The 21,869-nt window shown below is 38.9% G+C and overlaps 1 protein-coding gene across 1 annotated transcript; it reads left to right on the top strand.

Annotated features, from left to right (window-relative positions):
• The first annotated feature begins 772 nt into the window (after nucleotides 1-772).
• Nucleotides 773-19,658, top strand: foxp3b (forkhead box P3b). The gene is made up of 12 exons (XM_080444737.1): nucleotides 773-874; nucleotides 6,722-6,888; nucleotides 9,046-9,166; nucleotides 9,669-9,840; nucleotides 10,564-10,656; nucleotides 10,888-10,975; nucleotides 11,319-11,393; nucleotides 12,363-12,519; nucleotides 13,393-13,469; nucleotides 14,655-14,756; nucleotides 16,276-16,397; nucleotides 19,044-19,658. Exons 2-12 carry the CDS (start codon nucleotides 6,724-6,726, stop codon nucleotides 19,099-19,101), a joined length of 1,230 nt encoding a protein of 409 aa, XP_080300863.1. The 5' UTR covers nucleotides 773-874; nucleotides 6,722-6,723; the 3' UTR covers nucleotides 19,102-19,658.
• The last annotated feature ends 2,211 nt before the right edge of the window (nucleotides 19,659-21,869 follow it).

The raw sequence follows: 21,869 nt of genomic DNA, 5'->3' as shown, positions 1-21,869 counted from the left end.
CCCCCCCCATTGTATAAGTTATATTGTATTGTTAACATACAAAATTACAAAAGTTTATTTTATTACAAAGTGAGGCTTTAAAGGAGTAGTTCATCCAAAACAAAATCTTATTTTCTATCAATTACACACACCATGAAGCCTTGAATTCATAGAGATTTTTTCTCCGCTGGTCATCAAATTATTGGCTTAGGAATGTGACAAAAACTAAAAAATCTCCATGAATTCAAGGCTTCATGGGATGTTTAATTGATGGAAAATAAAGATTTAATTTTGGTGATCTACTCCTTTAAGTGGTTAAGGTCAGAAGTTATTAGGATTTAATTTGCTTTTACTGCTTAATGTTGTGTAATAATTCCACATAACTGGGTTTCAAGAAAATATATTAAAAAACCATGATTTGTTTTGGGTGATTATAAGATGATTATTATAATTTTTCCTATGTAGTTTTTCTCTTTTGCTCTCTAACATTTTTCCTGAAAACTGCGAGTGCGAATGATGGAGCTTGCTGTAAAAGTGATTCTTCTTTTCTTTTTTTCTTTTGCATGAGTAACAGGACCCTCATTGGATTGTAAGTGCTTAAGATAGATACAATACAAACAAAAGGACAATTTATTATACACTTATTTGATATATTTAGAGATTTTAATTTGAAATTGTCATTGCAATTGCCATTGCACTTTTTTTTGGCAAAGAGGTAGTTCCGATTTGTTTCCTTCCTGGTATAAATGGTGATTTCTGGTTATGCCTCTTAACACGTTTCCTGTGAAATAACCCCCTCTGTATATTTGTGTGCTTTTCCATTTTGAAGTATCAGTTTGCAGGAAGAACAGGAAGAGAGAAGACATCAAGGTGTGCACTGCACAGAGGGTACAAGGTAAGGACAACCCACCCATCCAGCTTGCATATCATTCATTAATTTGGAACATTCATCATAAGCTTGAAACATTGTGAGTTAGATGCAGTGGTGGAAAAAGTACTCAAATGTTTTACTTAAGTAAAAGTATCAATACTGCAATGTAGAAGTAGTAGTAGAAGTAAAAGTCCGGAATTCAAAATTTACTTGAGTAAAAGTGCAAAAGTATTGGTATCAAAATGTACTTAAAGTACCAAAAGTAGAAAGTACTCATTATGCAAAATGTCCTAATTCACAACTTTTTAAATGTTTAAAATAGCAGATAAGCTCACAATGCGTCACATCGCGACGCATTGTGAGCTTGTAGATCAGCTATTTTCGAATGGCGAAAATTTATATAGAGCTGAAGTAATTAATGTATGTTTTGTAATAATAATCTAAATCTAAAAAGTAACTAGTAACTCAAGTTTTCAAATAATTGTGGTAGAGTAAAAAGTACAATATTTGCCTCTGAGATGTAGTGGAGTAGAAGTAAAAGTACTGAAAATTGGAAATACTCCAATAAAGTAAAAGTACCTCAACATTGTACTTAAGTACACTACTTGAGTAAATGTAATTAGTTACTTTACACCACTGGTTATATGTAAGTAGATAATATTCAATATAAGAGAAAAAACAAAGCACAGGCATGCATGTGGTAGCTAATCCTTATTTTTCTATTACCTACAGTTATGAAATTACAAAATATGTTTTTTAAGGAATTGTTATTTGAAAGTCTGCTGTCTTGTAGTGCTATGCAACACTGTAATTGTTGTTGTGAATGATATAATTGTTTAATTGAAATGAATAAAACTGACCTGTATACTTAGTAGTGAAGATAGAGCGACTGTAAATAATCCTGATTTAGTCAGGAAGAAAAGCATCAGTTACTGTATTGCATTTCATATTCTTTGAGCGAATCACATATATTTTATACTACGTCCAAGATCCAAAGGATCCTGATTTCAGCTTTGTTAACAGAACAAAAAATATTGCTGTAAACCACTTGCAATAATGTGCACGCAGCAGTGTTAATTAACCCGAGAGTGTCAAAATTGACCAATAAGGTCTGAGCTTATGATAACATATGTTTTTGCTCCCTGAGACAAAGTAGCTCAAATCAAAGTGAAGCATTAAAAAAAAAATTTTAATTAATAATAGCAATTATTACATAAATGCTATGCTTTGTCAATTGGTTATGTTTTCAATAGATGCTAGTTATACTATGCATGTTGGTTACTTCTTCAAATATGTTATGTTATTTAGATAGACATATATTGTTTGCTTGACCTGAAATGCTAAGAATGTTATTTAGATCACATGTTGTTTTAGACAAATGTCAGGTTTGATGTTTGCCTGGTGTTCTAGTTACTTGGTACCATACTCAAAAATGTTGTCCTTGTATCCCTTCTTGGAGCTAGTTTTCTATGCAGATATCTTGATTACTTGTTCTCTTGTTTTGTTTCTTAGATTAGTTTTTCTCGACCACACATGTTAAGAATGTGATTTAGACAGCATGTTGTTCAGAAAGATGCTAGGTGTATTGTTTACCTGACATCCAAGCTTCTTCAAGGCACTACATTGTCTCTCGGCACTCCACTTATGTGACTATTTACCTTGTTATTTATTGACTAGAGCTCGTGCTTACTCTGCTTATTACAATGTTGCACTTGAAATTTGCTCTGTATAAGAGCGTCTGCTAAATTCCTAAATTGTATATTGATGTTTTTCTTTGCACTCTACTTAAAGTATGTGACCATTTACCCTGTCGTTTGTTGACTATAGGGTTCGTGTCATTTTGCACTATACAGTCTGTCACTCCGGATAAGTGTGTCGATTAAATACCTAAATCGTAATGATAAAGTCTAAGTTGTGGTTTCAGTGTATTGGCATAAATACACAGTAAGCCGTGATTTGTCTACATACTTTGCCACATAAAAGCCCATAACAGAAGTATTGTTTTTCGGTACACTACCAACAACTAACTATGAAACCACATATGGGAACAACGTTGTTAGTAAGCAGCCTTGGATGTTTGATCTGTAGGCCTACAACGAGACAGTATTTTCTAGTGACTATTCCTTAAAGGAGTAGTTCACCTCAAAAAAGATTTGTCGCATACAGAGACAATAATTTGATGACCGTGGAAAGATACTAATAGATCCGGTAGGCGAATCAAAGGTGTCTCGTTGAGTCTCCTACCTGAAATACAACCGGTCATCAAATTATTGGCTCAGGAATGCGTCAAAAACAAAAAAAATATCCATGAATTCAAGGCTTCATGGGGTGTGTAATTGATCGGGAAAAAAAGTCATTCTTTGGGTGAACTATTCCTTTAACATTCACAGCAAAGCACTGAGTACTGTAGTGAACGGAGTATTGTGGAATGAAAGCAAATCCTAACAAATGATGTGTTATTATGTGCTGTGATTTGAGATTTGCGTGAGGAAATGTTGTTAGTAACACATATCCCACACAGGTCTCATTGACATGAATCTTCCATTTATAGCTGTGACTAATATGTCCCAACGTCGTCTTTCAGTAGGATTTACCTACTTGTAATTACACCTATCACAATTATTGCTTAATCGCAGTTATTTTACATAATCACAATTATAATGCATAATCGTCATAATTGTATTTATGTTGAAAAATGTTCATACATTTTGAAATATTTTCCAGAAATAGTAAATCTACGGTGGTCGCAATGTGACGCGTTGTGAGCTTGTAGATCAGCTATTTCCACTATGTTTCAAATATTTAGAATTTTTTTAATTTAGTCATTGTTTTATATATTTTAGTTATGTCATATCTGCCCTGTGCAATTATTGTTTACATAGCCTTAAAGACAAACAGAAATGAAAATCTTATTCATATGTTCCAATGTTCAATGCCAAAAAGACAATTCAATTGTTAATCACAATTTCTTGTATGACAATTAATTGTCAAGTAAAATGTCATGATCATGACAGTCCTACACGCATTATTCCATGGTAATGAATAAAGAACATTCTGTCTGTCTTAGCTCTTAGTACTTAGTGTACAAGTTTTGGTCAAATGTTTCAATCTAACAATATGATTTTTTTTTAGAATCCTTCAGGATGCACCAAATGCCTCCTCTTTGCCAATTTATTTAACTAAACATATTGGAAAGTGGATTGTTACTCCTGCTACGACCGTCTCTGGTTAATGATCGCATAACTCAGTTTATTTTCATAAAAGTAAAAACATGTCTTTGAAATATATGTGAAGTGTAAATTTCTTGTTCAAGCTATTGTTATTTAGGTTATTATAAGGTTACCCCCCCCCCCCCCCACACACACACACACACACACACACACACACACACTTCCATATCAGATATTTTCAGATATGGAAGTTTGTGAGTAATAAAACCCACATAATATTAGAGGCACCCATATTACGCCTCAGCAAGTTTCCACACAGTAATGTGTGCAAATCCAAAGTGAAACTTTTTACTTTGTGTATTAGTGGTAAACCATATGTTGACTGTACAAACAAAACAAAACAAAACATTGAGAGCAATGCTTCATTACTGATCCTCCGGAACCGCCGTTTCAACATCCTAGGTCTAGATCCTTCCAACCCTCTACACAGTAAAATCCAAAATATCCTTTTAACTGAAAGTGTAAACTTAACCTCTAAAACCCTAAAAACTTTGTTGACCGAATGTTTGCTTATTATGATATGCCCAGAATAGGGATGCTAAAGTTTGTGTGGTTAAGGGTCCACTAATTTTCCTACTGTATACGCTATAGTCCAGGTGATAGACTCAATATGGGTTCAGGGACATGTTGTCAGTTGTTGGAGCTCATTCACCCTCTCTAACTCTTATTTAGTACATGCAGCAATGTCAAATAGAATAAAATGATCTAATCAACGTCTCCATGATTGCATTCTAACAATTTGTGGTGCTTTCATCCACAGGCATTGAAATGCAAGAATAGGATTCTTGCGTTAAAATGAATGCTTTGACATTCAAAGGATGCTTTTATTGAGAGATAAGACCGAAGTTGCAGGAGATAGAGACCAAAATGAGAAGCCACAAACTGCTTCAATGCTTTCTCTTTCTTTTTCTGTGGGTGGTTCATTTGCATACTTAGTGGTTGTTTCCAAACCTCTGTTTGTTTACTGTGAAATTGCATGCTTCTCTTCCTGGCCTCAAGTACAGAGTTGAAAACAAGGGCTGATAATTTGTAATGCCACTTCGCTCAAAGAATACATTTGGGTATATTCTAAGAAAATGCACAACTCATTATTATGCCACATAACTGTGGTTATCAATATGTATAATAGCATTTAACGACCCATATCAATGAACATACGTTTTAGCCAACATCGGGAAGGTCTTTACTTGCTTCACGAGGAGCAGCTGTTCATAAGTTATTTAAATTATAAGAGACTAAATTAAAATAGTACATTTCATGTGATAAACTGACTGGGAATCAATGGTGGCACAGGAACGAATGATGCAGTTTGTTTATTTATTACATTCTTTTCACATAGTACATCATTTTTTTGCATCTATACGATATATGCTAATCCTAGTGCGTGCAAGTTGCATAGAACCATGTGCAGTGATGCAAGCACAGCAACCCCTGTTCTTCCCACTGTTGTGTTTAGTCAGATGCCTGTGATGCTATCTGAGCGATCTGTCTGTGTCTGTGTGTGTGTGTGTGTGTGTGTGTGTGTGTGTGTGTGTGTGTGTGTGTGTGTGTGTGTGTGTGTGTGTGTGTGTGTGTGTGTGTGTGTGTGTGTGTGTGTGTGTGTGTGTGTGTGTGTGTGTGTGTGTGTGTGTGTGTGTGTGTGTGTGTGTGTGTGTGTGTGTGTGTGCGCGTGCGTGCGTGTGTGTGTGTGTGCGCGTGCGTGCGTGCGCGCGCGCATGCGTGCATGCTCCTTTTTAAGTGCAGCGAAAGTTTGCACCTGTGCCCAACCACAACATTTGCATCAGGCCCAACAGCATTTGAACTCCAGTGTTTCTATTTAGAGTCTCAGATTTTACCAAATTAGACTTATCTTGTTGGATCTACAGTATGGGAATATTATTGTATTGTCTATCGCCCCATTTTAAAAGATTGGGTGCCATAGACCCCGATAAGAGAAGATCTTGGTTGTTTAGATTAAGTACAGAATTCTGCTGTCTATAGTTTACTTTAGACAGTTGTATAATTTAATAATTCAGTATAGTCTCATACTGTTGGGGAAGAGAAAGAAACCTTCTGAATAGTCAGTCTTATAAATGTTCTCATTGGATTACCGTAGCTGGTGAAATTATTGTGAAATTAAGCACTTTCAACCTGCCATCCCTATTTTGTGCATGTCATGCAGGCACAAAATTTCAAATATAGTCATAATAGCACATCTACACGCACACAACGCAGTGACGTTCTCTGGACCTCACTTTGAGAATCACCAGTCTACACATTCTGTCTAAATACTGCAATGCTGCTGTAATGAAGATGCATATGGCACTCCTTCTTTATTTATGCCGCGCAGATTTGCCCATTGGGTCCTCCCATCTATTTTCTTTTATAGTTTATTGAAGTTTGTATACTTTTATGTATTTCTTCTTTCTACTGTAGCTTTACCAGTACCCAGTAGCCGCGACAACCTGTTGTCATTTTTGGACAGGAATATATGGATCTTTTTCATGGTATAAATCAGCAGAAAATGTGCAATTTCAAGAACTGCACGCTAAAACATTCCTCCGTATTTTAAAGAACTGGAGGGGGTTCTTTAAAAACCTGCCCTATTGCTTTGAGCTCAGCACAAGTCTGAACCACTACCCTCTCCTTTCTGCCATTCTAGGGATGCCAGAGACTGCCAGCGAGAAGTTGAGATGTGAGCGGAGGAGGAGTGGACATCAGCACAAAGCGCAACAGCAAAGTGACAAGACAGCAGAGCAGCCAGAGTGGTCCTGTCCTCCTTCCCAGGCTCGACAATCCCAGGTTTCACCTCCACCTTCCAGAAGCAAGGTATGATTCACTGCTTCAAGCTTAGGTTGGTTTGGTGTATTAGTCATAGCTATGACTTCCACCAACGGGGGGGGGTTTCAATATGACGGTTATATGCAATCCCACTTTCACTTGTTTATCCTGTATCCTGTATTTAAATGAAATTGGTATCTCAACCTGAAAATGTATTTTTTGTTTACTAGAGAGCTGATAAGATAAAGGTTATGTTTTTAGCATGTATCTAAAACTAATTTACCAAGTGCTTTAGATAAAACTGAAGAAGAAAAAAAGCAAACTAAATAAATACTCAATATATGAAATATGAAGTGCAGTGTAAAATATATTTGATTCCCAAAGTAGCTGTCTTATTTACTGGAGAGTAGGCAGTCTTCTGTGTTCATTTGACTTTTATTGATACAGTAGGAATACGGAATAGAGATACCCTACACAGTAAAATCTTCTCTGTTAACGTATCCATTTGTAACTCTGAGAGTTATTGCTGCATCATTTATCGTTTCAGCAAATTTACATTGCAATGGATGCGTTCTAGCTAAGACAAATTGGGTCAGTCAGTCACATTGTACTAAAACAATTTTACTCCTTGAAAGAAAAAAACTAGCAAGGTTTGCATTTTTCCCGCCGCAGTCAGAAAACTCAGCTCTTCAGACTCCACTGAAGTCTCCACTGTGTCTGTTCACAGTAATATCCTCAGTGTTAACTTAACACAGAAAGTGTACAAATGGAACCAAATGAACCCTTACTTGTTGCTTATTTAGATAGAGCTAGTTATATTATTCAGTTGTATATTCTTGCTCACAGAAGCTATGCATTTTATTTAGATGTATGCTGCACAAATGCTATGTTATCCAATAGGCACTTTGCAGGATTGACCCTATGGTCTTTCCTCTATTGGCTTCTTAAATTTTAAATATTCCATTCTTTACCCACTTAAACTGTATGCTTAGTTGAACAAAGTCCCCCAGGGGTCTAACAGGCCACCCTGCTTTCACTCTACAATAAATATCGTAGGCAGAAAATACTGTAGCTTGTAGATCTGCTTTTCACCGGAAGTTTGACCCAGAATATGGACACTAGACTAGAGTTCATGTGGTTTACAATTTTAGCCCCACTAGTGGTAGTGCAAGGCTCTACGGATGGAAATGTTGGTAGTTTCAAACCACTTTGGTCTGGGTGTAAGGAGCGGAGCAGCCTCTCTTGTTTCCACCGCCCCTAGCAACCCACGGCAGTGTTCAATGGTCTGTTGCCATTAGCCCCGAGACTGAATCATCACCGCTATTGTGTATTTATAGCTATTTTGTTTGTTACGAAGGCCTTGTTTGTTTGATATCTTGTACTAATTGTTTCCAAGCCTAAGTGGAGAGGCAATGTTATAGGGTAATGTGGTGGGTTAGGTTTGACTGTTGATAATGGTGCATGGGTGTGATGGGGGGGTGTTTTGGGGCATCAGATTAGATGATTTTGTGGAGGTGTCATGGACCTAAACACACACATGACACATCTACTGTACACCCACCCAACAACTCAAACCCTCATGTTTGCTAATATGTATATATATTATATAATTGTGATAACTATATGTAAGGGATAATGAACAGGGGTGCGATCATTATTGAAAAATAAACCCCAGGGTGATGTAGGACCCTTGTCGGTGTTTATTATCCTGCATATTATGCAGCACCCTTGTCCCTATTCTGGGGCAAACATTCGGCGAAAATAGCAGATCAGTGTGTACGGTTTAAGTGGTTAAACAATAATTTGATAAAAAATATAACAACAAAAAGGATTTTATTGATTTAAAGGGGATTTAAATCCTTCCTTACACAAAAAGTCATTATATTCTACATTTACGAGGTGTTGCGAACTTGCGAATGAGCTGATTAGCAACATACGTTTTTGGACTCCTTTCTGAAGATTGATATGATCTAGGTGCACAATCTGTTGATCAGAACTACATCCATACAATGGTGTTTTATTCATAGCAGCGGTCCGCTATCGAGAAATAACAGACAGCAGAATGCCATGCGTTCAACCAAGCCACACGTAATAAATATTAATCCATTGTATAGTAGCATAATAATGTGCTAAACAGGCCATTCGCCATGTTGCACAAACTGCTATGCTCTTTTGTAGCTCAATATCGCTATTATTCCTTCACAGGGCTGGAATAATGTGGAAGGGAGAAGACAGGCCCCCCTGGATCGATCTCCAAGCCTGCAGTACCAACACAGACCCTCTGTACTGCGTCAGGGGACCCCGGCCATCCATAGACTACAACTTGGTACAGACCATTGATAAGAAATAACACAGAAATAATTTATGCAGTAACACATTGTGTTAATGCAATCCTGAGATATATGAAAATGTATTCATATATCACATCACAATTTAAAATGTCAAATCTAGGAATTTAGCTGATGTTCTTATCCAGAGTGCGGAATTAGAAGAAATGGCATGAACCCTAGAACATCATCAGCTGTCATGTTTGGGGCATGTCCATCTATGTCTTATCTAAATTATTCACACATTTGTGCATAGAAAAATTGTGCCAACTGATGAATCAGCTGAGAATTTAGGTTGGGTATTAGGTTGAAGAAAGCCATCCATTCTTTTAGATTTTTCTGCATATTGAATTCAACTGTCACTTCCACGATGCTAGGAGTGTGTGATGACAACACATAACACTTGTTTTTTGGTTACAACAATTTGATGTACAGTATTGTTGATGCCAGAGTTACAGTACTGTAACGCCAACCATGTTGCCATCCCTTCCACTCTTGCAGAGAACGGTTCATCTCAGCCTGTTTCCCCATGCAAGGTGGAAAGAAGCTCAGGCCAGCATTCGCAGTCATCACCCCCACACCCTGGCCCTGCTCCCAGACACACTCTTTACTCCTCCCCACCGAGAACAGGCAGTCCAAAGCAGAGCCCTGGGAAGACCAGGCCTCAGGACTGGTGACTGAATTCTGTCCATTTACACCCCACCTCAAACTGTAGGAGCATTAAAAGATGGCAGTAGACTATAGTTTTACCATGATGGACAAAATCTGTCCTATTAGTTAAAGTTTCACCTGCAAGAGAGAGTGAGAGATTGTGCTATTGTGAATGTAAAGTACTTTGGGTCAACTTCTGTTGTTTTTAAATGCACTATACAAATACAAAGGTGACTTGACTTGACTTGAGAGAGAGAATGAGATAAATATATATATATATATATATATATATATATATATATATATAGAGAGAGAGAGAGAGAGAGAGAGAGAGAGAGCGAGAGAGAGTGTGTGTGTGTGTGTGTGTGTGTGTGTGTGTGTGTGTGTGTGTGTGTGTGTGTGGGTGTGTGTGTGTGTGTGTGTGTGTGTGTGCGTGTGCGTGTGCGTGTGCGTGTGCGTGTGTGTGTGCGTGCGCGTGCACGTGTGTTCGTGAGTGCCTGCGTGAGTGCCTGCGTGCATTTTCAACCCTATCCCAATCCAAACATAATTCCCTTTTATTTATGTCATAGGGTCAATCTGAATGACAGTAATGCCTTTATATATGTTATGGGTAATGTGAGAAAATTGCTATATGTGTACATTGACCAGTCATTGTAAGGATGAAGTGAACTGTGTAGTGAATTTGTACATTAAAGCCAAAGTCATAACGCACAAGTGAGTTCTGATCAAATCCCATGTCTTTTAGCAACCCAAGGGGTGGCAGTGCTTTGTTCGTGAGTGGACTCTGCCGCTGGCCTGGCTGTGACGCAGCACTGGACGATTTCCCCAGCTTTCTGAAGTAAGTGATAGACAGACACGCAATAAAATCTAATTATGTTACTGTGGTTTTAAATGTTAATTATCTTATATAAACTACAATCACAAATGTGATGCATTGGACTGCTGATTCACAGATCCGCTGTCTACAGCTGAGGTTGAGACTTTGTTAAGACAGTTGTATAATCTGTGTATGGTGCTTTCTTGTGTCTGTTGCACCTTTGTATAGTAACGCTCTCTGCCTTGTCTCTAGGCACCTTTATTCGGATCATGGCCATAGTGATAAAAGCATTGCTCAGTGGAAGGTCCAACAGGATATGGTGCAGTATATGGAGAGCCAGGTAAACCTGATTTATACTTCATCAACGATGCACTGTGTGAGTATATTGTCCCTTATGTACAAACTGTAAGCTTCAGATAAAAAAAATTGTTTAGCAAAGATCGACCTCCTGGTGGCGCTATAACAGGCCGATGTAAAACAAATGGGCCAGAGGTTCTGCTCTGGCCTCCAGGGAGTTTGTGTGCACAGTGAGTTTCACACCGATCGGTCCAACAGTGCCTGAGATTAGCTGTACAAAGACGGACACACAGATGGACAGACACCTTCGGCCTGTCGGAGACAATGAATCCAGTGTACCACTACAGTATGTCCAACCTTTAATGAACATTCTCTCTCTTTTTTAGCTGACTCTGGAGAAACAGAAGCTCTTTGCAATGCAACTTCATCTGCAGCTCTCTGAACACAAATTTACTGAGGTGGTAGGTTGGGTTTTCATCAATTTAATGCTCAAGCTGTGGCTCTCAATGGGGTTTTGCATGAACATTTGAGCTTGAAAGAACTTAATCGACCAAAATTGCGTTGTCTTCCTATATATATATTACAATAACATCCTTAGTGTTAACCAACCACTTAAACCCTATATACCTCAGTTGACCGGGGTCCCCCAGGGGTCTACAATTCATTGGTCGCCTCCTTTTTTCCTTTTATGCCAAATGTCTTTGCCAAACATGTGACAATAGTCACACCACAGGGCCCCTGGGGGCCACAGGCGCACCGTTGCTCCAAACCACTCCAAACTTGGCACAAACACTGTTCAGGGATCTGCCATGAGAATAGTCACACCAGGGTCCACAGGCGCACAGATGCTCCAATCCGCACCAAACATGGCACAAACACTGTGACGGGGTCTGGCATGGGAATATAGTCACACAAAAAAAAAACATAAATTGCACACATAAGGTGCACTACAGCAGTGTTTAACACTTTAAATGGCCATAACTCTGTGACCATTCCTCTGATCAGCGCAAGATTTGAAGGCTGCATAGTGGCCTGAAAACCTAGTAGCTGAAAATAACGCACATTGCCTGCAACAACTTTTAGTGAGGACAGCATGTACAGTCTGCTTGGAAGAGTAAGTTGATACAATATAACTAAAACATCTGCAATATTTGTTTTCCATTGAGAAATGTAGACTCTGGTAGGACACCTACTGGTTGACAAGTAGTACTGCCTGAAGCTCACAACTGCAATATCTCCCCTGGCCAAGCAGGGATTCCATCTTGGTTTGGTCTCCCGTGCAGGAGAAACTGGGTTCAAATCCTGGGTAGCACAAGCAACTTATGGGCTACAGCTTTGAATTAACACTGAGGGATTTTTACCTGTGTTACCTTTAGCCCAGTCTTGGTGACTCCTCTCTCTCTCTCTCTCTCCATCCTCCACCCCTTCAGAATCTGGCGTCGGACTGGCCCTACAGCATGGCTCTGTTCCTCCCGCAGCCCCAGGCAGCAGATGGGGGCCGAGTGCCACGCTGTGCCACTAAAGACGCAGATGAGTTGGCACAGCGTGCCTACTACTGGCACGCTGGCACCGCCCACCTCCTGCCAGGTAACACATGCCACCATCACCAACACCTCGGTGCTGTCTATATCTGCTCGTTGCTTCAGAGCCTACACTGCAATGTGGTATTGATTTAAAAAAATGGTGGACAAATGACAAAACAAATAATATATCCACATAGCTTTTAAAAGGGTGCGTAGTCACGTTTCCACATGATTGTGAAATAATATTTTTTATAATTTTGGCAAGTTGTTTTAGTCAAAACCCGGAGGAAGACTATTGCTGTCGAAACGGTGGTTATCCTTTTCCCTGACAGCAGCCATTATCCATTGCTTCTGTTTTTGTTGGGGAATGTCCTTTTTTTCCCCTTGGCAACTGGAGTAATGTTTTCAGACAAGTAAAATAATATAAGCCTATATTTGAAAAGTAAAAAGGCATAGGCTACTTTTTACCCGAATGCCCACCGAATGTGAACCCACGAGGAAGCAAACAGATGGACCAGTTCCAATACTTTTCACTCCTTCCTTTCGTATGTTTCCCAAATAATCAAAACAATAGGGCACAAGTTGAAAAATCTGAAAGTTCTCCTTTAAGGGAAGCTTGGAGGTAGCCAAGCCAACACATTACAATGCTACAAAATGCATGACTGTTTCCTTATAGGCGTGATTCAGGGAAATAATATTATGCAACATGGTGATGTGAAGTGGAGTGCGACATCTATTAGCTGAATGTTGTCTTTTGTACCTTTACTGAGGTAAATCAGAGGTAAATGAACACTCAGGCTTTTGCAGTGTAAACACATTCTCTGCTATTTTTCTTCAGTGTCTATAATGTTGCATTTTTTTTTTTTACATTATTTTTATTTTATTAATTCATTCGAAAATAATTTGAAGGCATATGTGTGGTTGGATTGCTCCACAGATCTGGTTCCCAGTATTGAGTGTTATAAATACAACAACATTAGACCTCCCTACACCTACGCCTGCCTGATCAGATGGGTGAGTTGTCCTTTATCAAAGAAAAGATAGAGGGCATTTGTCCCATTTGAATGGATGTGTTGATACGAGAATGCATGCAAGCACAGGCATCAGTGGGGAATAATACATTTTAATAAAATTAAAAAATAAAATGAACTATAATCGCTTAAAGAACAACTTCAGCCATTTTCATATAATTGGTCCTCACTAATGCTCATTATAATATGGTACCATTTTTGTCTACTCGGTCTGTGTCTCAGAGGAGGGCTGTGGACATTTCAGAAACCCGCCTACCAGTGACATCATCGATGGGGAATCCAAGCTAATAGAAACTGCAGGCTTTCTATTCCTGGAAAGTTAGCATGCTATAATGGAAGCCATTGTTCTTAAGTTAATTAATAAATCACACCCAGTGTGAAGTGGTCGGTGTGGTCACAGTGGTCATCACAGTGATGGAAGTTCACTTAAAGAAAAGTAATATTGTGGACCAACCATTGTACACCCCTAACTTAAAAAAAAACATTTTTTTTAAAAGTGCATAGTCCTATTTATAGGGCTATGCACATGTGTCATGTTTCACTAGCCAATCACAGTCCTGAATAGACTGTGATTGGCCAATCACGGTGCAGGGTTAGGGGGGTACAATGGTGGCCAATCACAGCGCAGGGTTGGGGGGGGGTACAATGGGTGGGGGGGGTACAACGGTGGCCAATCACAGTGCAGCGAATGTCGATGTCCCAACCCCACTTATAGGGGCGGTTTCACCGCCCAAAAAAATCAAAACAAATTTGAAATGTTTGGGGGTGATGTCACTGGTATCCACCAGTGACATCATCTGTCCACAGCCCTCCTGGTGTCCACAGCCCTCCTGGGGGAGACTGAGTAGATTTTTTTAAATCATGAGCATTAGATTAGTGAGGACCACTTATATGAAGACAATGGGTAAAGTTGTCCTTTTAACTGTTTACCACCGCCAATGAACCAAGGTTCTCATCCTGTACTTAGTAAAATCCAGTTATCTTTTTGTAACCCTGAAAGTGTACAAATATTACTGGTCCATTTGGCTACATTTGTAGAGAGTGTACAAATGCAACCCCTCTCAGTCAAATAGAATTTTACAGCGTAAAATTAGGGCTCCATTGCCCCTCCACAGTAAAATCCAGAGGGTTAAGTAATTCTTTTTTTTTACTGTGCATGTTTTTACAGTCAATACTGGAGTCTCCAGACAAGCAGCGGACGCTGAATGAGATCTATACCTGGTTCACCACCATGTTCTTCTACTTCCGTCACAACACTGCCACTTGGAAGGTTTGTCTCTCTCTTACTTCCATTATTCAATGTCTGGATGTCCTGGAGACTCAACGTGCAGACACAACAAGATTGTTCATTTTGCTGTAGAGCATTGGTACTCAAACCTTTTCATGTCAAGGACCCCCAAATTAATATGTATTTGGCCGCAGACCCCCATCTGAAATTTTTTTGTGCCAGAGAGTAGAGAACACCATACAGGATTTGTGCAGATAAAATGTTAATACTTTTCTATTCCTCTCCTCTGTACTATGTGTAATGTGAGGCATAAAATCCGTAAAAATAAAATGTTGCCACTTAAAGGGGTATTTCACTTTCAAAAAAACTTTTGGTCATTTTATCGTCTACTCAGGCTTTTGTCAGCCCCCCAGACCGTTTTTAAGTTGCTTGATTCAGTATTTAGATATTTGATATTCATTTTATCAGACACGCCCCCTTCCTATACAAACCCATTATAACTTCAAACTTCAAACATGTTAGATTCATCAAAAACACCCGTCCTTGGTTCTGGTGACTCACCCTGCCCTCCTAATACGCGAGGGGGCCGTGTTTTTTTTATAACTTTTTTCATTTATTTTAAATATTCTTTTTGGAAAATGATTTTTTTTTAATAATTTCAAAATAATTTTTAAAACACTGCCACAATTATTGCTGACCGCGTTTGCCCACTGCCAGAGATTTTTCATTTAAAAAAAAAAGTACTCAGGAGCCGAGATACAGAATTTTTAAGTTTTAAGTTAACAAGGAAGTGGATGGGAGTGTAGATCTTTAAACAATCATATCTCCTTGGTCTTTGGGTCAAATTTGAAAAAAAAACTAAAAAAAAAAAAAAAAAAAAAAAAATATTTTTTTTACGTCAGTGGCAGGATTGGTAAACGGGACAAATTACGTTTTTTACGTCAGTGGCAGTGAATGAGTTAAATAAAATAAATGAAAAAAGTAATCGAAAAAACACGGCCCCCTCACGTATTAGGAGGGCAGGGTGAGTCAGCAGAACCAAGGACGGGTGTTTTTGATGAATCTAACATGTTAAAAATGAAGTTTGAAGTTATAATGGGTTTGTATAGGAAAGGGGTGTGTCTGATGATTATCAAATATCTAAATACTAAATCAAGCAACTTAAAAACGGTCTGGGGGGCTCACAAAAGCCTTATTAGACGATAAAATGACCCAACGTTTTTTTTAAAGTGAAATATCCCTTTAACTCCTATATACTTTGCTAACTGGAGTCCCCCAGGGGTCTATATGAGGCCCCCTCCTCTTTACCCCCTACACCAAATATCATCTCTGAAAATAGGTGATCTACAAGCTCACAATGCCTTGTAGTTCAGCTGTTTGCTGAATATTTGCCCTAGAATAGGGATACTAGGGCTCATATGGTTAAAATGTATCTTTCAGCTATAGGTGAAATTCTCTTTAGCCTTCTGGACTCCATTACAAACAGTTATAATTATGTTTAGCTGTAGGAAAGCTTGACTTTGTGGCACTCTCATCTTCTGTCGCACGCTGTTCCACCCAGAATGCTGTACGCCATAATCTGAGTCTACACAAGTGTTTTGTGCGCGTGGAAGGAGGCAAGGGAGCTGTTTGGACAGTGGATGAGACGGAGTACCAGAGAAGGAAAGGGCAGAAATATTACAGGTATGCAAACAAATGTTTGTTTGTAATACAGCCCATTTCATGAGTTTCACAGGAAATGCATACAAAATTGCATTTGAAATATATAAACTCACAAATTAGACAATACAAAAATATACAGATGTATAGAAATATTGAACAAAGTAGTACTAAATTCATATAAAGGTTGTATGTGAATATTCTGTTAAATAGCTCAATATTCGGAGAGTAATCATTGTTTGAGAGTGTTTGATCATGCAGTAACAGGGTATCAGCAGCTCTTTAGTAGGCCTAAGCAGAAAATACATTTTCAGGTCTGGATACCAATTTCATTCAATCAGGAGAGAGAACTCATACAAGATACAGGATATAAAAGAGAAATTGGTTGTGATGAAACAAAATATTAGCAGACAGAATTGGAATTGGAATGTGTGGTTTCAAGGAATAAGTTGGATGAAGTTATGGTGTAATACTGAGAACAGATTTGAATCACATCCTAAATGAGTAATACATGAACTCTAGCCTACTATACAAAGTTCAAGTTGTGTGTTGTGGTGTTTGTCTGTGTCCAAATATGGACTTACCTGATGTCAGCTAAAACAGACGTTGTTAAGCAACGGTGTTCTTCTGTGTACCCGGATTCCAAATATGGATATGTCCGTCGTCGGTGTAAATCATCATTGTTCGGCAAAGGTTGATGCCAGCGCAAATTTTACATCTTTATGCAACGGTTTCTGCTGTGTGTGATGTCAGACCAGAGCTTGATCAGGGAGAGAGAGAGAGCCTATTTCATCCATGCAATAACCCAGCCAACGCTGTGTACCAAAACCTGAACACAAAACGTTTCAATGCAATAAGCCTGGCAACGCTGGGCAAGCTGCGCATGCCGTATGTAGTTTCTGCTTGTATTTTCTAAGAAATAACAAAAAATATTGTATTTTATTAAAGGGGGTGTAAGTGATCTTTTTTGTTAAAGTAAATAGCACATTTAAAAACAACAGCAGTTGACCCAAAGTGCTTTCCAAACATACATATAGACCTTAGTCTATTCACAAAGCAATAATAAAGGCAACGTAGTAAGAACAACAGAAACAAATAGAAACAAAGCAACAACAAACAACAACAGACAATGACCTCAAACTGTATTAAAAGCAAGAGAACAAAGGTTGTCTTATTTTGGATTTAAAAATCTCAATGCTGGGGCTTGTCTTAATCTGGAATGGGAGATTATTCCAAAGTATGGGTGCGGCTACAGAGAAAGTCACCTTTGGTCACCTTTGGTTTTGAGGTTTGTTGGGGGAACTGAAAGAAGTTTCTGAGTGGATGATCTATTAAGTGCTTTTATCAGATCGGAAATGTATGGAGGGGCTAGACCGTTGAGAGCTTTAAAAACAAAGAGCAAAGCTTTAAACTCAATTCTAAATTTGACTGGTAACCAGTGCAGTTGTGCTAGCGCAGGGGTAATATGTTCTTCTTTCTTTGTTCCAGTAATGAGTCTAGCAGCAGCATTTTGAACAATCTGTAGACGGGGGATGGTGGACTGGGGCAGCCCCAGATATAGGGAATTACAAAAAATCGGTTTCAACTTGGCTATAGTTCTAAGCTGATAAAAACTGCCCTTTAGGACACTACTGGCTTGTTTATTAAAATGTAGGGCTGTGTCAAAGAAGACACCAATTTTTTTTACTGAGGGGCCAAGTGCTTGGGAGAGACCGGCGGTTGAGGTTGGAGGGCCAAAGATAGTTACCTCAGTTTTATTTTTGTTCAGCTGGAGGTAGTTTGCAGCCATCCAGCTTTTGATTACTTCCAAGCAGTTAAAAAGATTTGTTAGAGAGCTGGTATTGTCAGTTGTAGCTGGTAAGTAAAATTGTGTGTCGTCAGCATAACAATGGTAAGGGATGTTGTACTTTTGGAAGATGGCGTCAAGGGGGTACCGTACATGTACAGAGAGAACAGGCCCTAAGGCCCTAAGATTGATCCTTGAGGGATGCCGCATGTAGGCTGAGGATGAGGAACAGTTCCCAATCTGCACATTAAAAGTTCTGTCCTGTAAGCAAGAGGCAAACCAATTTAAAACCGTACCCGTGAAACCAAGGGTGAGGGAACCAACAAAGAATTAGCAAACAAAATTGGAATTGGAACACTAAAATTGAAGCTGATAGATGGTTTCTCTCACCTGATTGGATGAAATGAGTGACCGTATATTAAAGAACTGGAGAGACAGGAAAACCCCAATTATTGACATAGAACTTTAAACTTTAAACTTTTGTTTTGTTTTGTTTTAACAAAGACAAATATCACTTACAGCACCTTTAATTCTAGTTCCTTTATTCTAGAGTCTTTAATTCTAGAGAATGTAACCCATTTTGGACTGAGGGCCACACTAGCTGGCACCTGGTTAAACAGTAATTAAAGCTGTATTTCACATTTTATAGTTTTACTGTCTGTTGTTGGTCCATTGTGGCCTACAAAAGAGGGCAATTCTGTTTTATCTAACATAGTGAAGAAATAAAAAACACATTAAGACTGTACAGTATGCAGCACAGATCCTGAGCTAGATTTGAATGTGTGACATTAAGAGCTTTGTACCTGTGTGATGTAGGCCTACAGTATATACCAACTGTCTTTCACCAGGATACACAAATTAATATACCATTTGCATTCTTTCAGGGATCACCCTGCAAAGTGGCTGGCACCTTACCCCAACTTCAATCCAGAAGAACCCTAAAGATAAGACAACAAAAATGAGCAAACAAAATGGAGAGTTGCTCAGTGCAGGGTGTTTTCTGCAATGCCTTTTATATCCTGCAGAGAGCACTCAAGCGCCACAACTCCCATTATATCCACACCATTATGCCCTCATGTCCACTCCACCACACATTTGAGTCAAGTCTATTGTGTGTTTCACTCTGGTATGGACCACTAAATATGCAGACATTGGGAGAGCATGAACAAAATCAGTATATTGTTTAGTGTACTAATGTCTGCTGTGGATATAAGTACATGTTGTAACAACATTAGTCCATAATCAGAAAACATTGCTCTCAGCTAAATAAGCGTTTCATGGAAATAAAGTTCTCTTACTCTTGGCAAAGCTGTTAAAAAATGACCAAGAGTGACTGTTTCACAGCAGGTGCTAAGTAACATTCCCACAAAGTGTCCTTCTTTCAGAAGTAAAAAGCCTTTGCTTGTGAATTCATTCACCCGTGGTCAACCCATCGTTGTTTCCACTCCCCCATGGCTGGTATTCAGTGGGTTATGTATAATAAAAGCCCATTTGTCTTGCTCTCTTGTCGTTCTTTGTTTTGTGTCTCTCCACAGGTAAAATGCCTTCACCCTGCGTGGTTCCTCCGTGTATAGAGACATACCCAGCCCTTTGTTAGCCTTTTCCATGCCTTCCATTTCTTTTGTTGGGCTCCTTAACCTTTTATTTGCTAATCATTGCTAATCTTGACAGGTTCTTCCCCACAAAAAAGGTCTGAAAGTTGATCACTTGCACAATCAGATAAAGTAGCCAGCGAGGAGGTGATGTTTTCTCATTGTTGGGATGTTTGTTCTATGTTTATTAAAAGTGCTAATGGCTCAGTTGTGTAAACTTTACACTGATAAACAGAATGTAAATAAAACAGGAACGACACAAAAGGGCCCCATAGTATGCAGATTCTGTTTCTTGCATGTTTCTAGCATGCTAATGATTAAAATATAATAAAAAATGTGTTAAACATTTCCATTTAATTTGACAGGTTTTTCATATCAATTGCATCGTTGTATTTGTTATCAGTGTTTATGTTTACCACAGGCTATAATACAAACAGGGTGTTTATTAACTAATGTTTGCATTTTCCTGAATTCCTAGGAAGTAACAACTTCCACATTTGTCACCAACAATCTTTAATATGGTGTTTCTGACTGAACCACTATGTCACATAATAACTTGAAACCAGACCTCACCTGTGCCTGGTTCAAATAGGTTTTATTGAAACCAAAGCCATACTTTTAGCTGCAGTAAACTTCTCCTGCCTTCATATTTCTACCTACACAGCCCACGGTGGCAGGTGCTTATTACCTATTGACTTCCCCTGTCCATAGCCTTCAAACAGGTGTCTTCCTCGCTGCAGACTGCGAGAAGCTTGATGTTTGGTGCATTCAACAGTCCATAAACAGGCTGCTAATAGGAGGGGATGAGTAGAAAGGCATTTCCTCCCTGGAACGCTCTCTGTCCTTGATTGCAGGGGCGAAGCACTGGCCTAGAAAGTGAGTATGGTGTAGGGTGGTGTTTTCAATCATAGGGTTGCTACCCATTTTGGGTCGCAAGTAAATATCCAGTTTTTCTTTTCTTTTTACCTTTCCTACTTTTTTATTTTTATTTTTTAATTTAAAAACATTTTCAGAAATTTTCAAAAAATGTCAAAAATAGTTAAAATAGCAGATCTACAAGCTCACAACCCATCGTGAAGTGATGTGAGCTTGTAGATCTGTTATTTTTTTTACCATTATTGAAATAAAGCTAGTGGTTAATTCATAAGGTATTTGTTTAAGTTTGGGTCCCAGGGAGACACAAAATGTCTGTTTTGAGTCACAAAGTGAAAAAGGTTTAGGAATCCCTGGTGTAGGGTAGGGTGTAGTCAGTGGCAATAACAATGGAATGGATCCTTGTGCGTCCATTTTTTACACTCTCAAAGTTTTTCTGTGTTGTGTATCATACTGTTCTATTTGACTGTGTTTGTCTATGCACGGCATATAGCCTACTGTATATGTGTTTGTACAGTATAGTGTGCTTGTGTGTAATTGCGGTACATACTGTACCACAGGTACCTAATGATATTGGACAAAAAGTGAGCAGCATTTGAATACCACCTCCGGAAACAAAAAGTAGGATATTCAGCATTTCTGCACCATTAAGAGGGGTTTTGCATTCCTTTTGTGTGTATTTCACCAGCCAGCAAAACATATGCTTTGCCCTGCATTTTTGTGTTACGAGCCTGTGAAAAGTCTACATCTCACGTCTATTCGTGACTCACACTCACTCCTCAAACCTGCACAAATGGTTTAACAGATTCGCCTCAGGCAAGGCGCCTGTGACAGGAAGAAAGTTACACCGAACATAGCACTTTAAATCAGCCTGAATTTTGGGTTGCAGACAGAAACTCATAGCATGTAGCCGCTAAAGGGGAAGTTTTCATTTAATCTTGTTGCTGAATGTTGAAATCTTAGACATCTTGCCATTGGTTTGAAGTTTTCCAGCTCTTTGCCATAGGCACTATGTGTGTATGAATTTTTGATGTATACCAGCCAGGAGTATTTTGTCATCTACAAGTGCATCCCTTGTGAGCAACCCCTCCCACTGCCTTCAGGGTAACGGGGAGAAAACACAACAAAAGAACAGGGACAATGACTGGTTTCCATTTCCCAGGACAGACTTCTCTCTGGAGGCTACAGTGTGTTCCCTCCAGTGCTGTGACAGGTGAGGACTTCCCACTTCTTTTGATGCTGGGT

The sequence above is a fragment of the Gymnoscopelus braueri genome (assembly GCF_963280865.1).
Source record: "Gymnoscopelus braueri genome assembly, chromosome: 12".
Classification (NCBI taxonomy): Eukaryota; Metazoa; Chordata; class Actinopteri; order Myctophiformes; family Myctophidae; genus Gymnoscopelus; species Gymnoscopelus braueri.
This window is presented reverse-complemented; position numbering and strand designations above follow the sequence as displayed.